The sequence below is a fragment of the Lipomyces oligophaga genome (genome assembly GCF_038497815.1).
Source record: "Lipomyces oligophaga strain CBS 7107 unplaced genomic scaffold V1516scaffold_1, whole genome shotgun sequence".
In the NCBI taxonomy this organism is placed as follows: Eukaryota; Fungi; Ascomycota; class Lipomycetes; order Lipomycetales; family Lipomycetaceae; genus Lipomyces; species [Lipomyces] oligophaga.
The window spans coordinates 1,044,302-1,069,762 of record NW_027117785.1 but is presented as its reverse complement, the minus strand read 5'-3'; the positions used below and the strand labels follow the sequence as shown (position 1 = coordinate 1,069,762).

General features: G+C 44.6%; 11 protein-coding genes across 11 annotated transcripts; 4 read left to right on the top strand and 7 right to left on the bottom strand.

Annotated features, from left to right (window-relative positions):
• The first annotated feature begins 142 nt into the window (after positions 1-142).
• V1516DRAFT_47984 (uncharacterized protein) lies at positions 143-2,291 on the top strand. Its single transcript, XM_066919086.1, has one exon. The coding sequence runs from the start codon at positions 329-331 to the stop codon at positions 2,144-2,146; it is 1,818 nt and encodes a 605-aa protein (XP_066779854.1). The 5' UTR covers positions 143-328; the 3' UTR covers positions 2,147-2,291.
• On the bottom strand, positions 2,142-4,319 carry V1516DRAFT_668286 (cytochrome P450). The gene has a single exon (XM_066920973.1). The coding sequence runs from the start codon at positions 3,886-3,888 to the stop codon at positions 2,212-2,214; it is 1,677 nt and encodes a 558-aa protein (XP_066779853.1). The 5' UTR covers positions 3,889-4,319; the 3' UTR covers positions 2,142-2,211.
• On the bottom strand, positions 4,093-6,186 carry V1516DRAFT_668285 (cytochrome P450). The gene has a single exon (XM_066920972.1). The coding sequence runs from the start codon at positions 5,996-5,998 to the stop codon at positions 4,568-4,570; it is 1,431 nt and encodes a 476-aa protein (XP_066779852.1). The 5' UTR covers positions 5,999-6,186; the 3' UTR covers positions 4,093-4,567.
• A 632-nt stretch (positions 6,187-6,818) lies between these two features.
• Positions 6,819-8,471, bottom strand: V1516DRAFT_661746 (cytochrome P450; the record flags this gene model as incomplete). The annotated part of the gene is made up of 1 exon (XM_066920387.1): positions 6,819-8,471. The coding sequence occupies one exon, from the start codon at positions 8,469-8,471 to the stop codon at positions 6,819-6,821; it is 1,653 nt and encodes a 550-aa protein (XP_066779851.1).
• Positions 8,472-8,982: 511 nt separating this feature from the next.
• V1516DRAFT_618266 (cytochrome P450) lies at positions 8,983-10,647 on the bottom strand (the record flags this gene model as incomplete). The annotated part of the gene is made up of 1 exon (XM_066919400.1): positions 8,983-10,647. One exon carries the CDS (start codon positions 10,645-10,647, stop codon positions 8,983-8,985), a length of 1,665 nt encoding a protein of 554 aa, XP_066779850.1.
• A 1,197-nt stretch (positions 10,648-11,844) lies between these two features.
• On the top strand, positions 11,845-12,432 carry V1516DRAFT_661744 (uncharacterized protein; the record flags this gene model as incomplete). The annotated part of the gene is made up of 1 exon (XM_066920386.1): positions 11,845-12,432. The coding sequence occupies one exon, from the start codon at positions 11,845-11,847 to the stop codon at positions 12,430-12,432; it is 588 nt and encodes a 195-aa protein (XP_066779849.1).
• Positions 12,433-12,569: 137 nt separating this feature from the next.
• On the bottom strand, positions 12,570-14,258 carry V1516DRAFT_668280 (transcription factor TFIID-domain-containing protein). The gene is made up of 3 exons (XM_066920971.1): positions 13,649-14,258; positions 13,481-13,568; positions 12,570-13,419 (listed from the first exon to the last, which is right to left on the bottom strand). The coding sequence occupies exons 1-3, from the start codon at positions 13,882-13,884 to the stop codon at positions 12,988-12,990; spliced, it is 756 nt and encodes a 251-aa protein (XP_066779848.1). The 5' UTR covers positions 13,885-14,258; the 3' UTR covers positions 12,570-12,987.
• Positions 14,259-14,555: 297 nt separating this feature from the next.
• Positions 14,556-15,892, bottom strand: V1516DRAFT_709594 (S-adenosyl-L-methionine-dependent methyltransferase). Its single transcript, XM_066924222.1, has 2 exons — positions 15,323-15,892; positions 14,556-15,265 (listed from the first exon to the last, which is right to left on the bottom strand). The coding sequence occupies exons 1-2, from the start codon at positions 15,827-15,829 to the stop codon at positions 14,720-14,722; spliced, it is 1,053 nt and encodes a 350-aa protein (XP_066779847.1). The 5' UTR covers positions 15,830-15,892; the 3' UTR covers positions 14,556-14,719.
• Positions 15,893-16,102: 210 nt separating this feature from the next.
• Positions 16,103-18,595, top strand: V1516DRAFT_668272 (uncharacterized protein). Its single transcript, XM_066920970.1, has 7 exons — positions 16,103-16,230; positions 16,322-16,395; positions 16,460-16,514; positions 16,565-16,752; positions 17,311-17,387; positions 17,446-17,542; positions 17,593-18,595. Exons 1-7 carry the CDS (start codon positions 16,176-16,178, stop codon positions 18,100-18,102), a joined length of 1,056 nt encoding a protein of 351 aa, XP_066779846.1. The 5' UTR covers positions 16,103-16,175; the 3' UTR covers positions 18,103-18,595.
• A 668-nt stretch (positions 18,596-19,263) lies between these two features.
• Positions 19,264-20,251, bottom strand: V1516DRAFT_694090 (P-loop containing nucleoside triphosphate hydrolase protein; the record flags this gene model as incomplete). The annotated part of the gene is made up of 8 exons (XM_066923926.1): positions 19,264-19,551; positions 19,603-19,695; positions 19,742-19,760; positions 19,812-19,852; positions 19,911-19,949; positions 20,016-20,021; positions 20,079-20,157; positions 20,226-20,251. 8 exons carry the CDS (start codon positions 20,249-20,251, stop codon positions 19,264-19,266), a joined length of 591 nt encoding a protein of 196 aa, XP_066779845.1.
• Positions 20,252-21,835: 1,584 nt separating this feature from the next.
• On the top strand, positions 21,836-25,372 carry V1516DRAFT_43809 (stress response protein NST1). Its single transcript, XM_066919038.1, has 3 exons — positions 21,836-23,202; positions 23,251-23,994; positions 25,268-25,372. The coding sequence occupies exons 1-3, from the start codon at positions 22,045-22,047 to the stop codon at positions 25,283-25,285; spliced, it is 1,920 nt and encodes a 639-aa protein (XP_066779844.1). The 5' UTR covers positions 21,836-22,044; the 3' UTR covers positions 25,286-25,372.
• The last annotated feature ends 89 nt before the right edge of the window (positions 25,373-25,461 follow it).

The window sequence follows — 25,461 nt, the reverse complement described above, 5'->3', positions numbered from 1 at the left end:
ATGGCTTTTCACGACAAGAAAAGGTATGAAGTTGGATTATATATGAATTATCAATTTGTGAATGTTCGCACCCATATTTTAAAATGATCCTTACATAAATGCGAGCATTGAGGATATTAATATATATGTAAACTTGAACTTCAGCATTGAGAGATCCAAGGATTGATAACGCGAGAGTGGATCCCGCGCCGCAGAATAGAGCTGTTCGTCCCAATGGCGAAAAAACAATGGAAACGACTAATTTGTCGAATTCCCCGACGATTTGTGCTAATTATTCATTATCGCCTCTGAACAGTAGACGGAGGTTTGCCGACTACCAGACACTGAAATGCGCTTGCTCTTGCCGGCTGTGTCTGGAAGAGAACTCGTATTTTCTGTGCTTAGTTATGTTGCTAGGGCGGCGCCGGGGTTGTCAACAGTGGTGGTCATTAGCATTGTATGTCTGACTTTATCAGCGTATTGGACGATGCAAGGATATTTTATATTGTTAACACTATTTCTGCATTTGTCTGTTGTCGGCTTTGCTGTTCGCTCGTGCTACGGGATGTATATTACAAGGCGAGAAATGGCGCATACCGCCGACGAAGATCAACGCTCACGAACAGCAGCTGGCGAAGAAGACATACTACCCACTGTACACGCAATTTTCATTCCATGTTATAAGGAATCTCTTGAGACTTTAAGAGAGACACTGAGTATGCTTGCCAGTCATCCGAATGCACTCCTACGATACGACGTTTACCTGGCTATGGAAGCTGCCGAGAACGAGTCACAAACCAAGGCAGCGATCATAGTACAAGAGTTTTCGTATATGTTTAGATACATGACATTCACTGTTCATCCAGCTGATCTGGTGGGTGAAGTGCGAGGAAAGTCTTCCAATCTGTCTTGGGCTACTAGGATTGGGTCGCGACGCTATTCAAGCCAGCGGGAAACGGACGTTGTTGTGACAATTATGGATGCTGATACTCACCTCCTACCCTCATATTTTGGGTCGATATCCAGATACTGCTCAACCATACCAGGCAATGCAAATGGATTATTAGTAATGTTTGTTGTTCCTGTAGTATTTGATCGCAACGCTCATGCGACAGCCCCTCTTGTACGTTGTGCTGATCTTCTTTGGTGCTCGGCAGGGATTTCTGCCTTATATGAAACTTCGCGCGTCCGTACGCCAACTTCAGTTTATTCTGTGTCGCTGCGACTCGCACGGTTCGTGGATTTTTGGGATACAGACCAGTCAGCGATTGGGGAGGATCTACACATGTATCTCAAATGCTTTTTTCGGACTCGCGGAAAACTGTTGTCGGTCAGTATATTTTCGCCGGCTTCGCATTGCAATGTCGATTACGAAGGCTCAAATAATGAACGTACATTATCTCGCGCAAACACTGCCGATCGCTGGTGGAAGTCATGTGTCGCACGGTTTGCACAAGCACGCAGACATATGTGGGGAATGCTTGATTCTGGGTATGCCATCTGTGAAGCAGCCCGAGTGATAGGTGGATATGGGCTGCGGGGAGATACACGTTTTCGTAGACTAGAACCACATATTGATCTGGAATATCTCGAGGACAGAAAGCTTCGAAACGCAATTCACGACGACAAGGAAGATTTGGGACAAGGTGACACGATCCCTCCGATTGTCGATAATCGACTTCCTGTCTGGCGAACCATCGTTTTACTGCATCGACTGTTCGAAGCGCATTTTCTTCCAGTCCACTATTTTATCGACGTTCTAGCATGCTCCTGGCTGGACTTGTTTGGTCATGAATATAAGGCAACTAGTCCGTTTCTTCAGTGGACGCTGGAGATTTCGTCGTTCCTTAGAACCGCTGCATTTTGTCTGGTTGTAGTCCAGCTACTGCTTTACGAGCGTTTTCACGCAGCAGCACTCGCCCTTCGAATTTCTGCCGTCCATGAAGGTCTAATTAGGAATTCATCGGACAGAATAATTAATGCTAGTCTACGCAATGTACGAATATCGCCGCGAAATTTCCTTGCCAATGCTGCAGATTATGTGTTGTTTCCCGTCGCAGGAACGATATTTGGCGCTGTTCCGGCAGTAATGGCGCAGGTAATGCAGTTTTGGACTACGGATTTTGTCTATCACGTATCTGCTAAACCTGTTACAGATAATAGATGATCATGTATACTATTTGGAGTTTTTGGCATAATGATTTAATAGAATTCAAAGCTGAGATAAATTACTCAGGCATATCTAACTTTCGCCATCAGTGGTTCACTGAACTTTGAAGTTATTGTGCTCATGATTTTATAACTTCGAAGTGGATCTGCTTCGACAAATTCAAACAGACCAAACAAACCTATAAGAATGCATTTAAACTCCATTTCTGCGAACCGTCGGCCTATACAACTCCGCGGACCTTGAAGGAATGTTTCGTAGGCATAAGGATGAAGAGCTGATTCTGGAAGGTTATCCCAGCGGTCCGGGTTGAACTGATTTGCATCAGCACCGTAGAGGGAGGTGAGCCGGTTGAGTGCCGCGGGAGCAATAAAAATCATGGTGCCTTTGCGAATCAATAAACCTTCGATCATCATGTCCTTGGTAGCCTCCCGATTTGTGACGGGGATTGGAGGCATGAAACGGAGAACCTCGCGGCAAACATTATTAAGATATTTCATGTTTTCAATAACCTCGTAGCTGGTCTGAAGAAATGGATTTGTCTCTGATTGCAGGCATTCCCTCGTATAATAGGGCAGGCTTTCGCGAATCTCTTGTCGAAGTTTGGTCTGTACTTCGGGATGTTTCGTCAGCAGATAGACTGCATATGCAGATGCACTGGACGTGGTTTCATGACCGGCCGCCAGAAATGTCGTTAGATTATCAACAATTTCGTGGTCAGTAAGCCCAATATCCTTGTTGGCCAATATATTCAGAACATCATGCTCGACCTCCATTGGGTCCTTTCCGAACTTAACCGCAATATCATGCTTCTGACGCTTCTCTTTCAAGAGCTCCATACAGAAATCTGCTGCAATCTTCTTGGACTTCTTGACCAGCCGGGTCCGGGGACTCGGGAGAATACCCGAACCAAACGCAAATGTTACCACCAAATCGATTCGGCCCATGAGCGTGTTTCTGTCGATGGGGGAGAATATGTTACGGTATGCCACTACGACTGGGTGATTTTCGTTTTTAATAGGGTTGATATCGACCCCAAAGCCGCCCTGGAAAATGACATCAAGTGTCGTCTCATGCAGCATGCGATCGATGGGAAGTATCGTAAACCCATTTTCGTCGGCCATCTCGAGCTCAATAGATTCGGCCATGGTTTGCACCAAGCGAAACACGACATTCTGAAACGTAGGCACTAGCTCTTTTATATGGCCAAACGAAAATGCAGGCCCAACCAATTTTCGCTGCCGTTTATGGACTTCTCCCTCAGCGTTGAGCAGACCCTCACCGAGCATGAAGTCAAGCAGAGAATGCGTAAGTCCAGGCTTCACAAATGAGTAGGCATGAGTCATCAGTACAGACTGGGCCGCCGCTGGAGTACATAAGAGGATCCTTTCCAACCCCAAAACAGAGAAAAACCGGATCCATGTTGCGGTGGGATTGCCTTCCATCCAGCGCAAGCGAACGTCGCCCGGCTTCTCAGCAACCTGGATAGAAAGCAAATGCCCATAGAGCCAATGCGGAGGTTCTGCAGGCGTAGGCAAATTTTTGTACGGAGATAGAATTGGATAAACGAATAACGTGTAGAAAAAGGAGATGATAGAGGGTGCGATGGTGATTGAGACCCAGAAGATCAGTAGATGCGACAGCGGCCATTGGCGAACCGTCGTAGAGTATCTGAACAGAATACTAGTGACCGCCCCGGTAAGCGCAATTTTTAGCTTTTTTGTCAGTACAATACCAGCCATAGTACGCGTAATGAAGAGGTCAGCCAATTAAGCGAAAGAGAATCTCTTAGCTTTTCCGAGATTTCGAGTGATCATGTTTAGCAGCCGAATTTTCCTGGTACGGGCACTCAATAAGCTGCTGGCGTGAGTGGCTTTGGGCGCTAAACTTCTACCATGGTCCGAACTGTTCTCACTGTGTTCAATCAGTAGAATATAACTGGCACAGCGATTTTGTAAAATTTAGTGACTTCAAGATCCGGAAATTACTGGTTAGAAAACGACTTTCAGATATTTTTTGTATTTCCTAGCTATTTAATTTTGTTCTTGGTGTACTGATTAGTTGGGTGCCAGAGTCGGAGGTGTAAGGTTTAATTTGTTAGTACCGCTTACAGAATTGTATACTCCGTATCAGTGACCAGATCAAAGGTAAGGAACTTGCCGACAGAAAGTCTTCAGCTTTCTCCAGATGTTCCATTCAATCAAATTATCTGTGATCAGCAAAGGAATTCACTACTATTACAGTGGCTTTATATACTACCTGGAATTTAGCTTGATCGCTACTGATTGATGAAATATTATATTGAAAAATATCATTATATGAATGAGACATATCTTGGTGAAATGATAGACATATGACCAAATAGAGGATTCTCAAACTATACTACTCCAAATGAACCGACAATCAAATAGATCTATAGGTTCAAAGCAATTTCATTTTCACCACCAAAGGATCAGTAAACTTCGCTGTGACTACAGTATTAATTCTGTAATCTCTATTTGGATCTGCCTCCTCAATCTGGAACATGCCTACGAGTCCAATGAGAATGGATTTGAACTCAAGTTCGGCAAATCGTCGGCCTATACATGCACGAGGACCTTGCAAAAATGTCTCGAAAGAGTAGGGGTCCTGTGCAGTTTTGGGTAGACTGTCCCATCGATCAGGATTAAATTCATGTGCATCAGGTCCCCAAATGCTTGTTAGATTATTGAGTGCTGCAGGGTAGATAAATACCAATGTGCCCTTGCGGATCAAGAGCCCTTCAATTTCCACGTCCTCGATTGCCTCTCGACCTGTAACCGGCACGGATGGGATCAGACGGAGCACTTCTCGAGTCACATTGTTCAGGAAGGGCATTCGCTCAATGACTTCGTATGTTGCCTCATGCAGAGGATTTTCTAATGCGTCGAGGCAGTCGCTGTTATAGAACGGTAAATGTGTCTTGATCTCATTGCGCAGCCTGACTTGAATTTGAGGATGCTTTGTCAACAAATGCAAAGCAAATGTAGCAGCTGAGGAGGTCGTCTCATGACCAGCAGCAATGAACGTTGACATATTATTGATGATCTCCTGATCACTGAGTCCATTTCCCTCTCGGACAAGAATATTAAGCAAGTTATGGTCAGCCGATGGATGATCCTTGTTTCCGTGAGAAATTGATTGACGGCATTCAGCTAGCAGTTGTGAACAGTACTCGCGCACAACTGTCTTGGCTTGGATAACTTCACGAGTGCGAGGAGTAGGCAAACTATCGGCTCCAAAGGCAATCGTAAGAATAAAATCAAGTCGACTCAGAAACGAAGTAGAGTCTTCAGGATAGAACATCGTGCGATACGCCTTTACAAGTGGATGGTTTTCGTTTTGAATGGGATTTAAATCGATACCGAAAAGCGCCTGGAAAAACACGTCCAATGTTGATTCATGAAGACGGTGGTCGATAGGTACAAAGCTGAACCCATTGGAATCTGTTACAGAGCCCTTCGACTCAGCGACGACTGTCTTGACTAGCCGCCAAACCACATTTTCAAACGCGGGAACAAGCTCTTTAATATGCCCAAACGAAAATGCTGGGTTCAGTAGCTTGCGTTGACGTTTATGAATGTCACCCTCGGCCGAAAGTAGGCCATTGCCGACCAGTCTCTCGAGTATCGCATTTAGAAACTTCGGCTTGACAAACTTGTAGGCATGAGTCATTAATATACCATGCGCCGCTGCTGGGTTAGAAACCAGAAGTCTTTCCATTCGCAGAACAGAGAAAAAACGGATCCAAGGCACGCCTGGATTGGCTTCAATCCATTTGAGTTGCAGCACCCCAGGCGTTGATTGCCGCTGAACATCGCCCATGTTACCCATCAGTAAACTCGGGGGATCACTCTGCGGTAATTTTCGATAGGGAGAGAAAAACGGGTAGATAAAAATCTTGTGAAATGACGACGCAAGACTTGGACAAACAGTGAGGGTAATCCAGAGGAGCGATAGACTGGCAAGAGACCACTGTCGTACGGCGGTGTATTTAAACAGAGCACCCGAAGTGACTCCGGCAACAACAGCGTTCTGAATGAATGTCATATCTGCAGTAAAAACAGTGATGTGCAATAAGCAGGACTAACACAATTGAGCATTTCCACAGTCGATTTTCCCCTCCCTTTTATAATTACAAAAATGCTTCAAAGTTGTGTTATCTCGTGCTCATCTTCCCTCGACCTTTCAAGCGATGAGTAGACGGCGTAGTTCGGAAGTTGGGAGCATCGGAAGCCCTGACCAAAAGTAGATGCAATTGATACCTCGCAAAACCCGTTTCTGTAGTCGGAAAATATAAATTTTATTGGCGCACAGGACTGCAATTGCCACAATTTCGAGAAATATTATTCGCATTGGCTCACCGATCAGATATGTGCTATTTTGAGCTTCTAATTCAGCAGGTTGGTGAGATATCTACCTATTTCGATTCGTACCTCGCATTAGATTTGTTACATTTCGGAGTAATTCCAGATACCCTCGGTATCCGAGGAAGATTCTTCGACGTCATATATCTTCGCTTTCAAAGAATGTTGCATGATTTTGGTATTAATTTTCAGCAGCATTGGGTGCATCTGCAATTTAGTTTACAACTAGCAACTCTTTCAAATCCGGCAAATTCCATTTGTTCATAGCTACAAAACTTCGTATTCCCTTATGCGGCATACTTTAGCTTGACATTCAGACGATCAGCAAATTTAGAAGACACATAAGAAGTGACTTTATAATCTCTATTCGGATCTGCCTCTTCGAGCTGGAACATACCTACGATTCCTATTAGAATGCATTTGAATTCCAGCTCAGCAAACTTGCGACCGATACATGCACGAGGACCTTGTAGAAACGTTTCAAAGGCATAGGGATCTTGTGCCGACTTAGGTAGATTGTTCCATCGATCGGGATTGAACTCGCGCGCATCTGGTCCCCATACCGCTGAAACTCTACCAAGTGAGGCAGCAGACAGAAACACTGTGCTACCTTTGCGAATCAGTTGGCCCTCGATTTCTACATCCTCAATTGCCTCGCGACTCGTGATTGGAACAGGGGGTGAAATCCGGAGAACCTCACGACATACATTGTTTAAGTATGGCATGCTTTCGATAATCTCGTACGTAGCATACCGTAATGGATTTTCAACAGAGTCCAGACATTCACTCGAATAAACGGACAAATGAGCCCTGATCTCTTCCCGGAGCTTTGCCTGCACTACAGGATACTTCGTCAGCCAATAGATGGCAAATGTGGTAGCAGACGACGTAGTCTCATGGCCAGCCGCTATAAACGTAGCCATATTATCAATGATCTCCTGGTCACGGAGTCCGTTTCCCTCACGCACGAGTATATTGAGCAGATTATGATCTGTAGAAGGATGGTCCTTATCAACCTTGACTCGTGCTTTCCGGCATTCGTCCAATAATTGAGTACAATATTCACTAACCACCTTCTTTGCATTGGCAACTTCGCGCGCTCGAGGAGTCGGAAGCGCACCTGCTTTGAACGTCAGAGTTAGAATCAAATCTAGTTTACCCAGAAAACCGACAGGGTCCTCGGGCTCAAACAAGGTTTGATACGCCTTCACAAGCGGATGGTTTTCGTTTTGAATCGGATTCAAATCGATGCCGAAAAGCGCCTGGAAGAAAATGTCTAATGTTGACTCGTGCAGCCGATGATCGATAGGAATCACCACAAATCCGTTCTCATCCTTTGGAAGATCACTTGCTTCTGCAGCTATATTCTTGACCAACCTCCAGACAACATTTTCAAACGATGGAATAAGTGCTTTGATATGTCCGAACGAAAACGCCGGGTTCAGTAACTTACGCTGACGTTTATGCATGTCGCCTTCAGCGGAAAGTACGCCATTGCCTATCAAAACCTCAAGAATCGACCGAATGAATCTTGGCTTGATAAACGAATAAGAATGTGTCATCAAAACTCCGTGTGCAGCTGCCGGGGTTGATATCAAAAGACGTTCCATATAAAAAACAGTGTTATACCGAATCCAGGGAGCACCACGATTCGCCTCGATCCAGCTCAACTGTAAGTCACCTGGCCACTCTTCTTTCCTAAAATTCTCAAGATCCCCCAATATCAAGTTCGGTGTTTTGCTGTGCGGTAGATTTTTGTAGGGAGATATAAAAGGATAGATCAGGATGTTGTAAATCGCAGAAATAACATCCGGGGTAAACGCCAGTCCGACGAAGAGCAGCGATAAGCTAGCCATCGACGATTGGCGAATTGTCAAACTGAACTTGGACAATACGCCAACCGTGACACCGGCAGCAACAAAATTCTGTAGTTTTGGCATACCGTGTTTGACTTCTCAATACTTCTCGATCCCATCAGGTTCATCTAACAATTGAAACTGTTAAGTTATGGAAATTTGGATTTCGCGTATTCAAGCCATTTGAACATCCCAAGTGAGCAATACAGTTCAGGATCAGCCGACGCCATCTCGCAGGTCATCATGACCAAATTGATTGGACTTGCGATATGTTACCAACAAACGCTCGCTTAAAAAATTTACTCGGATTCTAGTTTACCCCTCACGAACAGCTCTGAATTTGTCGAAAATCAGCTCTGGTACCATTTATTTCAGATCGACTTACTTCTTGCTAATCACAGGAGTATTTACTTGTGAATATACCGAAATTTTATTTACATATTGATTCCAATTATATGCAAATCCAAGTTACCTACAGTAATTCTGAAGAGGAGAGATTAATTAAAATTTCAGATCGACAAACACACGTTTGAATCGCAGCACATTCTTGTCCTGGCTCTCGATTTACAAAGCATATTAACATATTATACAAAAATTATGGAGCATATCTAACCTTGACATGCAAAGGATTGACAAATTTAGACGTGATGCCAGACTTAATTTTATACTCCCGATTAGGATCTGCCTCGACCAGCTCAAATATGCCCACAAGCCCAATCAAAATAATCTTGAATTCGGTTTCTGCAAAGCGCCGACCAATACAGCCGCGCGGACCTTGTAGAAACGTTTCGAACGCATACGGCGTAACAGCAGTTTCAGGTAGATTGTTCCATCGGTCAGGGTTGAACTGGTCTGCGTCCGGGCCCCAGATAGATGGAAGTCTGTTCATGGGTGCAATTGGAACAAAGATAGACGTGCCCTTCCTGATTAAGAGATCATCAACCATCACGTCCTCTACAGCCTCACGGTTCGTCATAGGAACAGGAGGCATGAATCGTAACACTTCGCGACTGAAGTTGCTGAGATACTTCATACTCTCAATAACCTCAAAGGTCGCTGGCAGAAGTACGTTGTTCCCAGAACGGAGACCTTGCAGTGTATACGACGGAATAAATTTCCGAATTTCTTCACGAAGTTTGACCTGGATCTCAGGGTACTTGGTCAAAAGATAAACCGCAAATGTAGATGCATTCGAAGTGGTTTCATGACCAGCCGCTAAAAAGGTAGCCATATTGTCGATGATCTCGTGATCTGTCAAGCCATTGCTCTCCTTGACCATGATGTTAAGCAAATCATACTCGATGGATGACGGTTCCTTGCCGAATTTCATGGCAATCTCGTGCTTTTGCCTCTTTTCCCGCAAAAGCTCGTAACAAAAATCATTAATGACTTTCTTGCTCCGTTTAATAGCCCGGTCACGCGGATTTGGAATGATTCCAGGTCCAAAAAATATTGTAAAGACAAACTTCAGTCTGATCAAGAGTGAAATCTTGGCTGGGATATGAAAAATCGTGCGATAGGCCTGCACGATGGGATGATCTTCATTCTCGATAGGATTCAAGTCCACACCAAATCCAGCTTGGAAAATGACGTCCAGAGTAGTCTGGTGGAGGAGAGGGTCAATTGCTATATCAACTAGACCATCTTTATCTTTTTCGCCCTTATCAAACCCTGCAGCAATATTCCCGGCAAGCCGTAAGATAACGCCTTCGAACGTAGGCACGAGTGCCTTGATATGACCAAAGGCAAATGCGGGTGTCAGTAGCTTGCGCTGGCGTCTGTGAACATCGCCCTCGATTGTCAGCAAACCCTCGCCTATCATGAACTCGAGAACAGACTTGGTGAGGGCAGGCTTCTTAAAGGAATAGCTCTTTGTCATAAGCACAGTCTGAGCCGCCGTAACAGTACAGAGCAGAAGTCGCTCGATCTGGAAGGCAGAGTAGTACACTATCCATGGCGCTTGAGGATGGGACAGCATCCACTCGAGACGCTTCGATCCGGGCCAGACTTCATCGTCTTGGATGGAAATCAGGTTGCCGAAAAACCAATGGACTGGCTCATTTGGTTTGGGCAGGTTTCTGTACGGGGAGAAAAACGGATATATAGCAACTGTGTAGAAGGCCGACCATAAAGTTGGCGCAAGCGTTACCAACGCCCAGAGCAAAAGGATTCGGAACAATGACCATTGTCGCACGCTTGTGTATTTGAATAATGCGCTGGTGATTGCTCCGGCAAGAGCCACACGAAGCTTTTTTGTCATTCGGACGCCTGCCATCCTGACGTCAATTAGTTTTTGTATATAGTCTTTGTGCCGTGTTAGGAGTGAGTCTGTTTAGAGGCGACAACCGACAGGAGCTGACTGTGGCAGAAGATCTTGATTATAAGCGATAACTCGATTGATGAGCGAGCGCAATATGAGGAGTCTATCCGCTAGCTGCAATGAAATCAATGATCCCAATCTAATGTATGCTGACAAGCTTTGGCTGTCAAACTCCCGATCTTCAACTCGGTTTCAGATGCGATGAGGAACGAGCTATCCGAAACCCCCACTAATTGCCGCACTATTATCCTCGTGAACAACAAGGAGTAATACTAAATTACGAGAATATGATTAGACAAAATAAACAAACATGCAAAGCTGACATTGTTACCTTCAGCTACGCAAAGAATACTGTAAAACGTCTATCGTTTGTTTGATGACAAGAGGGGTTCAATTCAATCATGATCATACGACAATTCTCACCATTGAAAAAGGAAGCAAGCAATATGATAAGGAACTAGAATATAAATACGATGACATAATTCATTAAAACACTAATATTACAATGGTACACATTGACTATATATTCATTTTCCAAACTAGTCGTCCAAACCAATTTCTATAAACGACAAATCTGATAAATAAATGCATATTCAATGAAGAAAACTGCATTCGCGTCAGTTGCCGACAGTGCAATAGCAACGACACAGTGCAGAATGTCATGAGCAAGCCCAGCGGACAAACTGCTAAATACAAAAATAAGAGTAACAAAAAATGACACAAATAGTGTCGTTTCAGTTGTTACACTGAAAAGAACAGATACTACACTTGATCTAAGCCAAAAGGCAAAGAGAGTTAAAGAAAAAAAGAAAAAGACAGAACTTCGTTCTGTAGCGGAATTGTGCTGCCTTTTATAATCCAGGTCCAGGCACAAGGGTTTCTCAATTCAGTCCTTTCACGTAGGGCTTCTCTGCTAGGGCATGCTGCTCAACACCAACACCTCGTCATGACTATGACCAGCCACATTTTCAGCCACTAGGCAGCTTGCACAGCCCAATACTACTTCCGAAGAAGGCTCCTCCTTTGCTTTGTCTCGAGCTGAACTCCAGCCTGAACAATTCCACCTTGGCCTCACAACTTCACATACAATCCAACTCTTTTCCTAGTCGCGTTTCTTTTCCATCTCCCTCACTAACCATGACTTCTTACCAGTCGAAAGCTGCTCCTACTCACTACAACGACGCTTTGCCCATCCACTTTGCAAGTGCCTTACCTGGTTCTGCCCGAAGTAGTCCCGGGTCCACGTCAAGCTCGAAATCAATATCATCACATCACAAGCGACTGCTCCATTCTCAAGCTAACCAGACACCTTCCTCAGGCTCTGAGCAGCAGCTAGTCCTGCCACCGACCTCTTTGGATCCAAATTTGACTCCTGCGCCTCCTTCAGCCCACTATTCGGCCGATGAATTCGATCATCATGACTCCTCTCAGGAACCTAATACTCTCGAATCAGCTTCTCTACTCTTCGATAAACTCGTCGCGCTACCTACCACTGTCCCAGAGCGTGAGCACTCCCACTACTCTTCGAAACTGCGCTCAATTTTGCCGTCCCTGGCTCCAGAACACAGAATTCAACTTATCAGAGCTTGCTCCTTGGTATTATCTGACCGCGATCAGCGGGCCGCCCATGACTCTCTTGTGTCTTTCATGATGATAACTTCCGGAGTAGCCTCCTGGGCTACAGGTCTGCGACGATTGGTAGATGGCTGCGTTCTCTCGTCTTGAAGCAGCTATTGTTTCAAAATTCTTCAGCGTTATATATAATGCTGTGATTACTCTTGGGTCATTGGTGTTTGTCCTTTAGGTGTTTGTCCTTTTGGTGTTTGTTGGCGTTACAATTCAATATTCCTATAATTAGATTCCAACGTACTAATTTATTATTTTTCTCATTATTCAATTTAAAATTTCGAACAAATAATTCTCATGATTTCGCCATCTTCGCGATTTTATTCTAACCATATATATTTATATATATATATACATATATATTTATATAAACAACACGCCTACCCAAGTATGCTCCGGATCCCTATTCCGCAATATATAACAAAAAAACTATGAGGAACAAAGGAAATATAAAACAAGCTAAACAAAAATAATTCGTTGCTTTGTTTAAAGATGAGAGTAATGTTATACACGGAGATTGTTGAAAGTTTTCAACAAACCTGCCGAACCAGCCACAAACCTCAGCAAATTTTCGCAGTGCCGAAGTTTGCAACCTCTAATGCAATATCTTATAACAAAAAAATGTCACAGACGAAGAAATCCGAAACAAAGCAATTACTGCTTGCGGAATTCATTCAACACAGGATAGATAGCTTCGAAAGCCTGGTATATCTCTTCACGGACTTTGGCACCTGTCAAGACGATTTTCCCTGAAACAAAAATCAATAACACAATCTTAGGTCGAACCATACGGTAGATCAATCCTGGAAACAACTCAGGCTCATAGGACGAGAAAGTTCCGTGCGAAAACGCAAGACCCTCGAGACGAATCGGAAAACGAACATCGCAAGAACCAACAATATTCTGAATCTTAAATTCCATAAACTTAGCGTTGAAACCAAGTTTCTGAATAATTCGAGCATATTTGCGCGATGCGAGCTTTGAATCATCCTCACTCTTCGCTCCAGTAACAACCATCTTGCCAGACGCAAAAATCAATGCGGTAGTTTTAGGTTCGCGAATACGCATAATAACAGCAGCAAAACGCTTAATAAACGGTCAATAAGACTCCTCCTAACCTCTAATATCAATAAAGTCAACTGCCTACCTTCGGATTGTACTCCGCGTTTCGCGCATGAAGAGCAATTGTCTTTAAATCGAGCTTGCATTCTAAATTCACAGTCGCAACTATATTTCTGCAAAAGTAAAATTTAGGGTCAGTCACTCAGCAAAAAAAAACAGTCATCCACTTCATGCCAGTCACTGGGACACATACTGTAAAGTAGGGACTATGCCCGACACACTTGAGCCCGTACCAGCGTGGGCACCGGTGCTGGGAGTAGCAGCAGGAGTAACAGGTGTAAGCTCCATGGCAGGCTTAATATCATGGTGCAAACCTGAGGACTCGGAGGGCTGCGCCATATCTGCGACCCCCATTGGGTAGGAAAGCGATGTTGGAGCAACAAAGGCCTTGGCCTGCGCGGCAGTCTGAGGAACTGCTAGAGACTCCATGAAAAAATAGCAATGAGAAATAGAGACGTGAAAAAAAGATAAATATGAGGAAGTGAAGCAAAAATATATTTGTAAGTGGTAGTAGAATGAAAACGGAAGAGTAAATCAAGTAAATGACACCCTTTTCGAATTTCCAATAAGATTTAAAAACTGTAATACAGCTAACAAAAAGCAAAGAAGTTGAATAATATCAAATTTGCTTCACAGATTGGACTAATTTATTGACACCTGTATTGAATAGAAATCGTAGAAAGTTAGATCAGATCAAGGTTAGGGCACTCCCACACTAGACAAGACCGACACACACGAGCAGTTGCCACAGTAACGTAACACGCAAACAACAATTTTTTCAAAACACGACCGAGGAGGCGGTCGGTCGATTATATATATCCACAGGTTAGGGTAAAATATGGCACAGCTCGTGCGCGCTAGTCTGGAAAGGGCTAGAAACTAAACTCGAAGTAGCAATAACGTGCTATTGACGGCACAGACCACTATATGATGCGGCTCAGGGTGCTAGGTTGGGCGATCATTTTTTGGCTGAGCTTAAATCTGATCTAGATGGAATAAGGGCGAAGGAAGGAGGTCGCTCTATGACTGAAGGGGGTGTGGGGAACTCAAGCCGTCAAACTAGTAGAATGATTTGGTTTGTCAGAGGAAGTTGCGCCATAATTATATTCCATACCGGGGCATGGAGAAAATATGATGGGAGGATGAATTTCTGAGTCATCCATATAAATAAATATACTGAAAAACTTTCTGTATTCTGGAAATCTACAATTCCAAGACATGCATTTATTTACAATTATTTTTTCAACTCCAGAGCAGTGCAGATTTAAAAGAATAAGAACTTCTTTTTAGGCGGTGGAGGCAGTTCATCCCCTTGCCGATGACCAAATATCGTCCAGGTCGTGCCAAAATGTGACCGGCTCTCTTTATCAATCTCCAGTCCACTCTCACGCGCGATTTCTCCGATGTCGAGATTCCAGCGGCAACCCAAGTGATCTGCTCGAGATGCGGCACTTTTATCGAGAATGCGATTAATAAAGTCCCAGGTTCCTCGGCCGTGCTCCAGCAGCAGAAGCCTGCCACCTGGTTTAAGAAGTTTTTGCAGATGGACTAGTGCGGCGACAGGGTCTTCATATGAACATAATCCAAAAGTCTCAAATATGGTATCATACTGCTTGTTGAGAGGCAAATCTTCCGCTCGTTTTGCCAAAAAGTGTACATGCTCGTATTTCGGATAGACCTCATCAAAACGTGCCCTTGTTCTTTCAACCATATTCTGCGACGTATCCACAAACGTTATTGAAGACAGCTTACTGACGTCAATGTGTTTGACGTTCCGACCTGTTCCGCAAGAGACTTCAAGAACATCACCCTATAGCCAATTAGGATACTCAACAGATTCGAACCGTAAAATCTACATATTACGAACCTTAAGCTCGTTTGCAATTTCTTTGCGCCAGAACGCGAGTCCCATAAATAGCTCATCCCGATTCACTAAATTGTCGTATCTTTCAGCCAGCTCTTCATAATTCAATCGAGTATCTCGTCCTTCTGCTTCTCGGTATGGTCCCTGAGCCCCGTTTCCTCCCGTAAAATAGTAATAAGCGCCTGCCAAGAACAAGACATACGTAACTGCGCAAGTACCGAAGTATTTTATTCTTCGAGATCTTAATTCTTCCGGACTCAGTTCAAAACCATCTTTAGTCTTTGTAGAACTAGATGAAGGAGGGATGTATTGCACTCTCTGAATAGTCGTGCCTTGATTTCGGGCTAATGAATTAGCACCGTTCCTGTCTGGCTTTGGTAACTGGGTTCCTCTACTAGATGACCAGCGGACTGAAGATGCAGGTATATTCAGTATTCTCTGCTCAAGCACCGATGATGAACGAAAAATACTTGTCCAAGCAACTTCTCGTTTCATATATCGCCAATTCATCCCAGTGATACTCTAGTCAGTTATCAAATATAATTCAAAAGCGAACAACTTCGAATATCAAACTCCTTGTCTATCTGGAACAGCATCTAAAATTTCACTTCCCACTTTCACGCCATCATGTGTAACACGTACAAGCACCACATTTCTGCAATCGCTAGATACCTATTCCGGAAGCCCGTACCCGATCAGTAGCGCCGGCGTGGCCGTCGCCTCCTCGACCCCCTTACTACGAAATCTTCTTTGTGGAAGGTTTTGTGCCAGATTTCAAGTACGGCAAATTTATCCAGTGATCGAATCCATTGTCAGTCTCGTCTATTTTTCATAATTTGTTTGTATTCAGTGAATAATGTCATCTGGATACTCTGACGTACGCTTGTACGTGCGCCCTTTAGGACAAGATGGTATGTATTTTGAAATTTGAATTGCAGATCTGCACTAGAGTGCTGAGTATTTTGCATACCGGTGCAGCCAGTCTAATGATGTGATGACTAGTTATTCGTGAAGATCTCGAAGATTTTTTTCGAGGATTTGGAACTATTGTGGATTTGAGAATCATGGGTGGATATGTAAGTGTTTAAAGTCGAAGAAAACTAGCTTTGATTCCAGGATTGTCGTACTGATGTCATCCAGGCATTTGTTGAGTTTGAAACCCCGCGGCAGGCAGAAGATATTATTGGCGAGTTCAGTATGTGGAAGCAATTTAATGGATTATAATCACATCCTAACTTTCCATAGACAATAAGGACTTTATGGGTGAGCGTTTGCTTGTGGAATATGCGCGAGTCCGTCCTCCACCACGTGAAGAGGGTTCATATGGGCGCCGTGATTTTCGAGAGTATCGTGAGCGTCGAGAGCCTAGAAAATCTCGACGTAGCCCTTACAGAATCAATGTGTCTGAGCTTCCCTCAAATGTTTCTTGGCAGGTACGTTTTCTATTAATTTGTAGGTCTGTTAACATTAGTGTGGGGGATCTGCTTTCTATGAGCGGTCCCCCCTTCGCATGGTTCGATCGAGGTTGTTTTCAATGCAATGTGCTCGTTTCCAGCGAAGGCTGCAAATGGTCTTCTTCAATGTTTTCGTTATACGGTGGTTTTTTTATGCTGGTGATAATTATTGGTTTTTTCGGGAGTTGATCTAAATCGATGGATTTCATTGGACTGGGCCCGGCTATCGTATTTTTCTATATCGAGATATGCCTGACATATTTCTGCTGTTTACTCATGAATATTTCATTAGATCTGTGCGAGGGACCAATCAGGAATATGAAATTAAATTTTTTATCTACTTTCTTGGTGTCGTTATGTATTAGGAGCCAGCTATCGTATTTATGATCAGGTTCGAAGGAGACCACGAGGAGTATTTCTGTCTTGGCTCCATCCAAGTTCAGTCAACGTTCTCTGAGAAATGGCGCGCTTTTGACTTACTATCTGCATTTGAATTTTGTTAGATTACCTTTTCAGCTGACCATTGATAAATTTTAGGATCTTAAAGATTTCGCAAGATCTGCAGACGTACCTATTGTCTATGCCGATGTATCATCGGAACGGGATGGAACTGGGTGAGTTGAATTTAATGGGGATTTTTGATATTTTTTGCTAAACAATAATAATTGTTAGTGTAATTGACGTAGTCAGTGAAGCAGATTTGGAAACTGCTATGGGCAGACTTGTTGATCAGGAAGTGAAGGGCGTTGTCCCTGTTTTGAGGGACGAGGTAAGTTGCCAGTTTCTGTGCATTATGGAATTATTTCTAAATAATTGAAGGTTGTCGACATGTCGAATGAGCGATCGCCTTCGCCTGGATATCGTCGTTCTCCCCCAAGACGATCATATGGATATGACCGTCGAGATGATCGTGGAGGGCGATATCAAGATGAATATCCGCGCCGCCGTCAGCGGTCCCGATCCCCACGTAGGGATTATTACGACGATCGAGCACCTCCTCCATCTCGCGGATATAGAGATAGTCGCGGGTCGCGATATGGCGGACGGGATTCGCGAGATGACCACCGCCGCCGAGATCGGGACAACGACTACGGTAGCCGAAGTGACGACCGTCGATACCGTAATGACTATGACGACCGTGAGAGATACTCTCGCGACGATCGTGGCGGCTATGATCGTGATCGACGTGGTGGAGCTCGTGACGAACCCGAAGTATTTGATGAGGGCAATTCTGCCCCCGTCGACGACCGCGAACCTGACAACGAGCGCTATGCGGAATCGGATGGACCTCGTAGTAGAGTAGTTGATGACGAGGCTGGCTCTCCTTAAAGCTTAAACTGCCATGGATTTTTATATTTATATTTTTACTTGTATCATCCATCTATTTTCTCGTGTTATGTTTTCACTCGTTGCGAAGGTTGGTATAAAGGTAGATTTTGTGTTTCTAACCGTAGCATGGTCGAGTTGTTTTGTGATTTGATGCGTTCCGCGCTTTATAGTGTTCCAGCAAGAATTCCGATTAGGAGAAAAAAAAGGGAAGAGTAACAGTAAAAAGAATTGTATATTATATATATCTTCATAATATAATACAAGTAGCACTGATCAGTCTTGCGGAATGTTTTGAGGTACATTTGAAAGCGGTCCTGGATTTTCTTAGGGTTCAAATTCATTTATTCGTCCAATGAACTGCAATTAACATCTTCAAACTACAAGATTACAAATACAAAATGCTGAAAAAAATTGATGATTTCCAAATTAAATAATGAAGCACAGAGGTTGCGAGACAATGAAAAAATTGCTAAAAAAATATAAATGAACGGAGTAACGAAAAACAAATCGAGCAGAAATTAGAATGTCAAGTTGAGAATACCAAAGGACACCGCCTACCGATCCGAAACACACTGAGCAAAAGGAATGGAAACGCCGAGTCTAGAAAGCAAAAGCCAAAAGGCAACAAAAACGACAAACGTTATCTAAAAGAAAATGACCGGATATGAACAAATTGAACCAAAAAATTATGAATGAAAAATGAATGATTTCAGCCGAATAATTAAAACCTAGTGAAACAGATTAGTCTAAAAAACCAAGTCCAAAGGCAGGAGAAACATACACATTATGGATAGGACTCAAAAAAATGGCAGTATTGCTACCTGAAACAAAAAGAAAGCAAATTATGATCGCAGATGATGTAGAGAGACACGGCAAGAGGAGAATGAATGGATTTATACAAGGAGCGAATATCAATGGTGGATCGGGTTCGCAAGTAAGGAACTTGACGTCTTGGTGCTGAGAAGGTGAGGTGCACAATAAAAAATGAGGCCAAAGCAAATAGAACAGATGAAAGCTAAAAAAATTTAGTCGTAGATTTCCAATATCAAACGTGCAATTTATCACTCACAATTTTGGTGGCGCTTACACGCGTAGAATGAACGGTGAAAATCTACAGGAGGATGCTGAAGGTGTTGGAGAGTAACAATGGCTTTCGCAATATTACAAAATCAGGCAGCAGGTCGTGGATTGGCGTTGACCAACCAGTAAGCTGGCCCTCGTTGCTGCTTCAAAAACATTATCGACTCCTTCACCCGTCAATGCTGAACATTCCAGATACTTCCGGGCGCCGACTTGCCGGGCGACAAGTTCAGCCTCTGAAGGACTGATGAACCGGCGATTGGCTTTCCGCATCTCCTCGATCGCTCGCGCATCCTGCCGTAAATCCTTCTTCAATCCAACTAAAATTATAGGTATGTCGGGGCATAGCTCGTTGATTTCGATGATCCACTAGAAATGAAGAAATTAGATCTGCTCAAATTACTGAACCGGAAATCAAACCTTGGCAGAAACATTGTCGAGAGAGTCAGGTGTGTCAACTGCAAATCCAACGAGAACAACATGAGCGCGCGAATAGGATAAAGGGCGAAGACGCTGATGCGGTTAGAGGTGAAGTGGTAAATTATTTCAAAACACTGACCTCGTATTCTTCTTGACCTCTGAATTACGCGTTAGTTTTACATTCTGAAACCATAGAAACAGACACTTACGCAGTATCCCATAGAGCTAATTGAACTGATTTTCCGTCAACCTATAGAAACTAGTCAGAACTTGAATGTTCAAAATTGATGTAAGAGCATAAAACATACTCTACAGTCAGTGACGTAGGTCTCGAACACCGTAGGCAGCTATCATTGTTAGAGATATTTGGGGCCATATGGAAACACAGAAACCAAATCAGACAGAAAACACACATGTTCCTAGGAACTGTTAGTAATACAAGAAAAGACATATGTCGAAGCATGAAGTACGCGTACCTTTGGAAATTCGCCCAATGTAAACACACTCAAGAGCGAGGTCTTTCCGCAAGCCCCGTCGCCAACAATGACGAGTTTTCTGCGTTAGAGATTAGCACGGAATTGCGCGGACAATCCGGAGTAAAACATGAAAAATGAAAACCATACCGCCGAATAACGTCGCGACTAGACATTCTGGGAACTGCTTAAGATGTAGACGAAAAAGTCGAAAGCAGCGGAAATTTGGTGCTTGCGCGCCGGGACGGCCAGAGGCGGAGTAGTTGTAATCAGCAGGAAGGAATGCGAGTTTACCGGACTGACGAGCTTGGGACTAAACTAGCCAGAGGGTAGCAGCCAGATCCGCAAGAAGTCAAGTGCGAACGTATAAACAGACAAGTGCAAGACAGAAATGTACACAGCCTTGCGACCTGAGTCGGGGAAACAGTAGAAAGAAGAGGAGAAAGTGGGATGACGACGAGAGTTACTCGGTGTCCAGTAAGGTCGATGAAGAAGCCCAACGGAATCGAGCTGAGCGTTCGTGTCTCACAAGCACGCTCCCATCGGACAACCAGAGGGGCTAAAAGAAGCGGTCCAGCCAAAGGGCGGCTGAATGGCAAGCGTTCGAGTCCCGTAAAAGGTAAAAAAGCGTCCTCTTTTTCTTACGAGTTCGCCGCACTTGGTGCTCGTGCTGGTGGAGGCTTCTATAGAATAGTTCCTGGTCGTTAAGGCGCTGACACAGAATCTGATAAGCCCTGTTTTGAATGCTTTTTGTACCTGGCTGTGTTTGAGAACAACCCAAAGTGGTTCTCGTCAAAGTTGAACTGAGGCTACGGAGACTATATGGATGTCCGAGGAACAATACGTACTGAATTCTGCGGGATCAAAGCTGTTTTGTCTTTATAAGAGATTGTCCGATTTCAAGATCATTCTCTACTACGCTTAGTTGGGCCGATACTCCGCTGCAGCTCTACTGCCGGATATGCGTAGTATCAGTGGCGCGCCTGACAAGCCTGACAAGCCTGACAAGCCCGACAAGCCTACAGTAACGACTTCGCGCGATGAAGGTCTCGCCTGCTTGTCCAGACTACGTTAGAGGCGGCTTTCGTAGAAGCTCTGCTATTGCTATCTGTGTTCATCATCACCGCACAGTTCCTTTGTAACGTTCTCTCAGCTAGATCATGCATCAATGGACGCTAGATATTGCGCCAATAGGCCTTCTTTAATCGATGTGGCTCTAGTATTTACACCACAAAACAGAAAATTTCAACTCATTTGAGACCATCTGACATAGCAGTAAATCTCTTAAAGTCTTGCAAAATAATTGACATAAATCTATTACTGGCTTCATCTTACTAAAAAAAAGTTCAAATAAAATTCTCAAAAGAATTAAAAGGGTTGACTTTTCAGTATAGAATGAAAGTAGCCTTCCCATATATGAGATTTCTAGTTGGCTATCCTACCTTCCACAGCTCTCTCCAATACTGCGCCCAGAGTGGAAAATGAGCACGTGCAACTCTGTTTCAAAGGCTTTGGTACCTTCCGAGCAACACTTTTGCACTTAGGGCACATATGCCGCTCGCACGACAGCAATTTGTATCTGCGTATGTTTCAGCACGATTTCAGCGCTGATCTGTGCTGAGATTTGCCCGCAATACCAAGCTAGACCGGACAAGGACGGACTCTCGTTGCGTCGACTCGCGCAGAGTTCATGGCTCCTGGCCAAACGGGCCCTCAGCGATTCAACTCACAGAATTGCAAGCTGGTTTATAGGCAACCACATCGGCATCTACCAAACGAGAGCTGTCTGGACACATATTCCACGCCGTCTTGCAAGCACTTTCTTCTATTTTTACGCATTGTATCACCAATATCCGCCCGCTAGCCTTTTTGCACGGCTGGTTCTCCAACCACGCAGGCATATTCTCCAGCCCGTGGCATATTTCCAATCAGTCCATCCGCAGACCTCCTTCTGTCTCTGTCGATTGCCATGTCTGACCTCGCCTATCCACAGAACCCCGTCGTCGTGACTGGTGCCAAGAAGAAAAAGAAGAAACGTAAAGGTGTTTCTGTCGCCTCTGTTACAACTCCAACCGCTGCTGATTCTTCCTCCCCTACACATCTGCATGGTATGGACGGCAACTCTCTAACCGCCTCCCCCCCAGTCGACGATTGTCATATCGACTCTTCCCTCAACGACACTGCAACTAGTCCAATCGCTTATTCCAGTGGTAGCCATCATCCTTCTTCTATCGACTACGACTTATCCGATGATGATCACTTGGCCGTCTCTCAGGAACCTGTGAAGAAGTCTGCCAAAAAGAAGAAGAAGAAGAAAGGTACCACAACCACTGTTTCTGCTCTGAACGGCATCCCACATGATTCTACCGCTGCTTCCGCACTTATCGGTCCAAATGACTCTCTCTTATCGTCTAGTAATGGTCTTTCAGCGGGACCGCAGAAAAAGACCGATCGGATATGGAACACCAACACTTCTGAAGAGCGAGAGCGCATTAAGGACTTTTGGCTTTCTCTCAGTGAAAGTGAACGGCGAAGCCTTGTCAAAGTTGAAAAGGAAGCTGTATTGCGAAAAATGAAGGAACAGCAGAAGCATACCTGCAGTTGTTCTGTTTGTGGTCGAAAGCGAAATGCTATCGAAAAGGAGCTAGAAGTATTATACGATGCCTACTACGAAGAATTGGAGCAATACGCCAATCGCCAGCAAAAATTCGGCCCTGTACCTCCACCATCTCTCCGACCTCCATATCCCGCTATTTCATCACATACACATTCATCTGTTCGCATACACGAACAATTCGACGGTGAAGAAGACGATCCGCCTGGGGATGACCTTGATGATTATATATCTGATAACGATTCACAAGAACCCTTAAGCCCTGACGTTCCACGGGATTTTTTTAATTTTAGCAATAGTCTAACCGTACAGGGCGGCATTCTAACTGTCGCTGACGATCTATTAAAAAACGATGGCAAGAAATTCATTGAAATGATGGAACAGCTAGCGGAGCGTCGTATGGCTCGCGAACGAGATGCGGCCGTTATTGCCGAATACGATGATGAGGATGACTATGATGATGAAGACGACGAAGACGATGTTTATGATGAAGATGAAGATGAAGATGAAGCAGTATGTTGATAATTTGATGCCTAACTTTTTGGTTCTAAATTCCTCCAGGATTCTATGAGCGATGAGCAACGAATGGAAGAGGGTCGCCGAATGTTTCAGATATTTGCAGCCAGGATGTTTGAACAGCGAGTTTTAACAGCATACCGGGAAAAAGTAGCACAAGAGCGGCAGCAGAAACTCCTGGAAGAACTGGAAGAAGAAAATCGACAACAGGAAAAGCGAGAACTTCGGAAGGCAAAAGAGAAAGAGAAAAAGAAGGACAAAAAACGGCAGCAAAAGCAAGCAAAGGAAGAAGAGCGTTTGCGTATTGAGGCTGAGAGGGCTGCCGAAGAGGCAGCTGTCAGGGCTGAGGAACAACGTAAAAACGAAGAGGCCCGGAAACGTCGCGAAGAGCAGCGGTTAAAGAAAGAGGCCGAACGGAAAGCTCTTGAAGACGAACGTTTGCGGAAAGAAGAAGAGCGCCGGAAACGGCAGCAAGAGGAACGGGAGCGGGAAGCCGAGCGCGAACGAAAACGGCGAGAGAAGGAAGATCTTGAACGCAAGAAGAGAGATGAACAAAAGCGGATAGAACGAGAGCGTAAAGAACAAAAGGAACTGGAAATCCGTGAGCGGAAGGAGCGTGAAGCATTAGAACGGTTAGAGAAAGAGCGACAAGCTAAAGCTGAAGAAGAAGCAGAACAGCAGCTCAGGCTAGAAAAAGAGCGCTTGGAATCAGAAGTTCGAGAGCGAGAAGCTTTACTTGCTCGTGAGCGAGAATTGGTAGCCCGTCAAGAGCAACATCTTCAGCAAGAAGCCGCTCGAAGGGCTCAATCGGTTCAACAGGCTCAGGCACAGGCCCAAGCACAGCAACAGCATCAAATTCAACAGCAATGGGCGGCACATTATTCCCAAGCTGCTCAAGTCCAAGCACAACTACAGCTGCAACAGCAGCAACAGCAACAACAGCAAGTGGCAATGCGGCAATTGGTGAACAATCCTACCCCGAATAATATGTTGAATTCTATGCCACTTGGGTCTGTTAAGTTGCCATTAGCTTACAAAACTGCTTCTTCCGCAAATAGCAGCACTTCAAGTTCTGTTGCTTCACTCAACTCCTCAAGTTTTGGTTCGATCTTATCATCGGCGCCTACACAGCGAGTTTCATCTCTAACGCCTGCTTTGAATAACATTTCTGGGACAAATGGGAGCATGCAGAGGTCAGTTTCTGGATCTTCTTCTGCGATTCCAAGCCCGCAGATTAGCAGTATTGCAGTAACTGGTAGTGCTGTTGCAGATCAATCACCACCCCATGTCAATGTGCAAAATCCCCTGCGGTCATATATGTCTGATCTTGGACAGAATACTTCTGCATCGAACGGGGTCTCTGCATCCTCAATTTCTCTCGGGAATACTAATAGCCTGTTTGGTACAAAAAATATGAGCTCTCCAAACACAATGGGAGGAATTTCGATGAACTATCGGAATCATTTTGGTTCGGCATTGTCAGGAGGAGCGTTTTCAGCCGGAGCGACTTCCTCGCAGCCTAGATCACATACTCTTCCCGCGCCAAATCAGCCAAGATCGTTTATGAATGGTATTGATTACCAAACTGTGGACCCGCTGAATTCTAGTGGACTAGACTCTGCCAGTCTGAACTCAGGAGGACTGAGTTCTGGACGGCTGAGTTCTGGCAATTTAGTCGGATCTGGTGGACTGAATTCGACAGGGCTATCTCCTCGACTAAGTGCAGCTAGTCTCAGTTCTGGTGGACTAGGGCCGTATGCATTTGGATCGCGTGCACCGAGTGGAACTCTTGCTGGAGTTGGAGGGCGCTCGTCATCTATTGGAGGCGCCCCCGGGCTAACGCCTCCTTTGACAGCAGCGTCGCTAGATGGGCTGGCTGATTCGCCTGTGCCGAGCTCAACGTCGTCGTCAGAGCATCGATTATCAGTAGGAGGATTCAGTTCTGTGGGTGCCAATGGACTTGCACCGAGCCCAAATGGACTGACCGGGTCGCCAAAGCCTATTCAGAGGCCTCTGCCGATTCAGAGACCGTTGAGTAGTAGCACTATTCGAACCGATGAAGCTCATGCAGCGGCTCTAGCAAGCGATCTTTTTGGGTCGCAGTTGCCGTGGGACAGTGTTTCGCTAGGAGTAGGAGAGGATTCCGATTTTGGAATTGGAACGACGCACAGCAATAGACCAACGCAGACGCTTCCACCAGGCCTACGCGATAGTGGGAATGGACTATTGAACGGTGTGTCTGGTTTGCCGTTGATG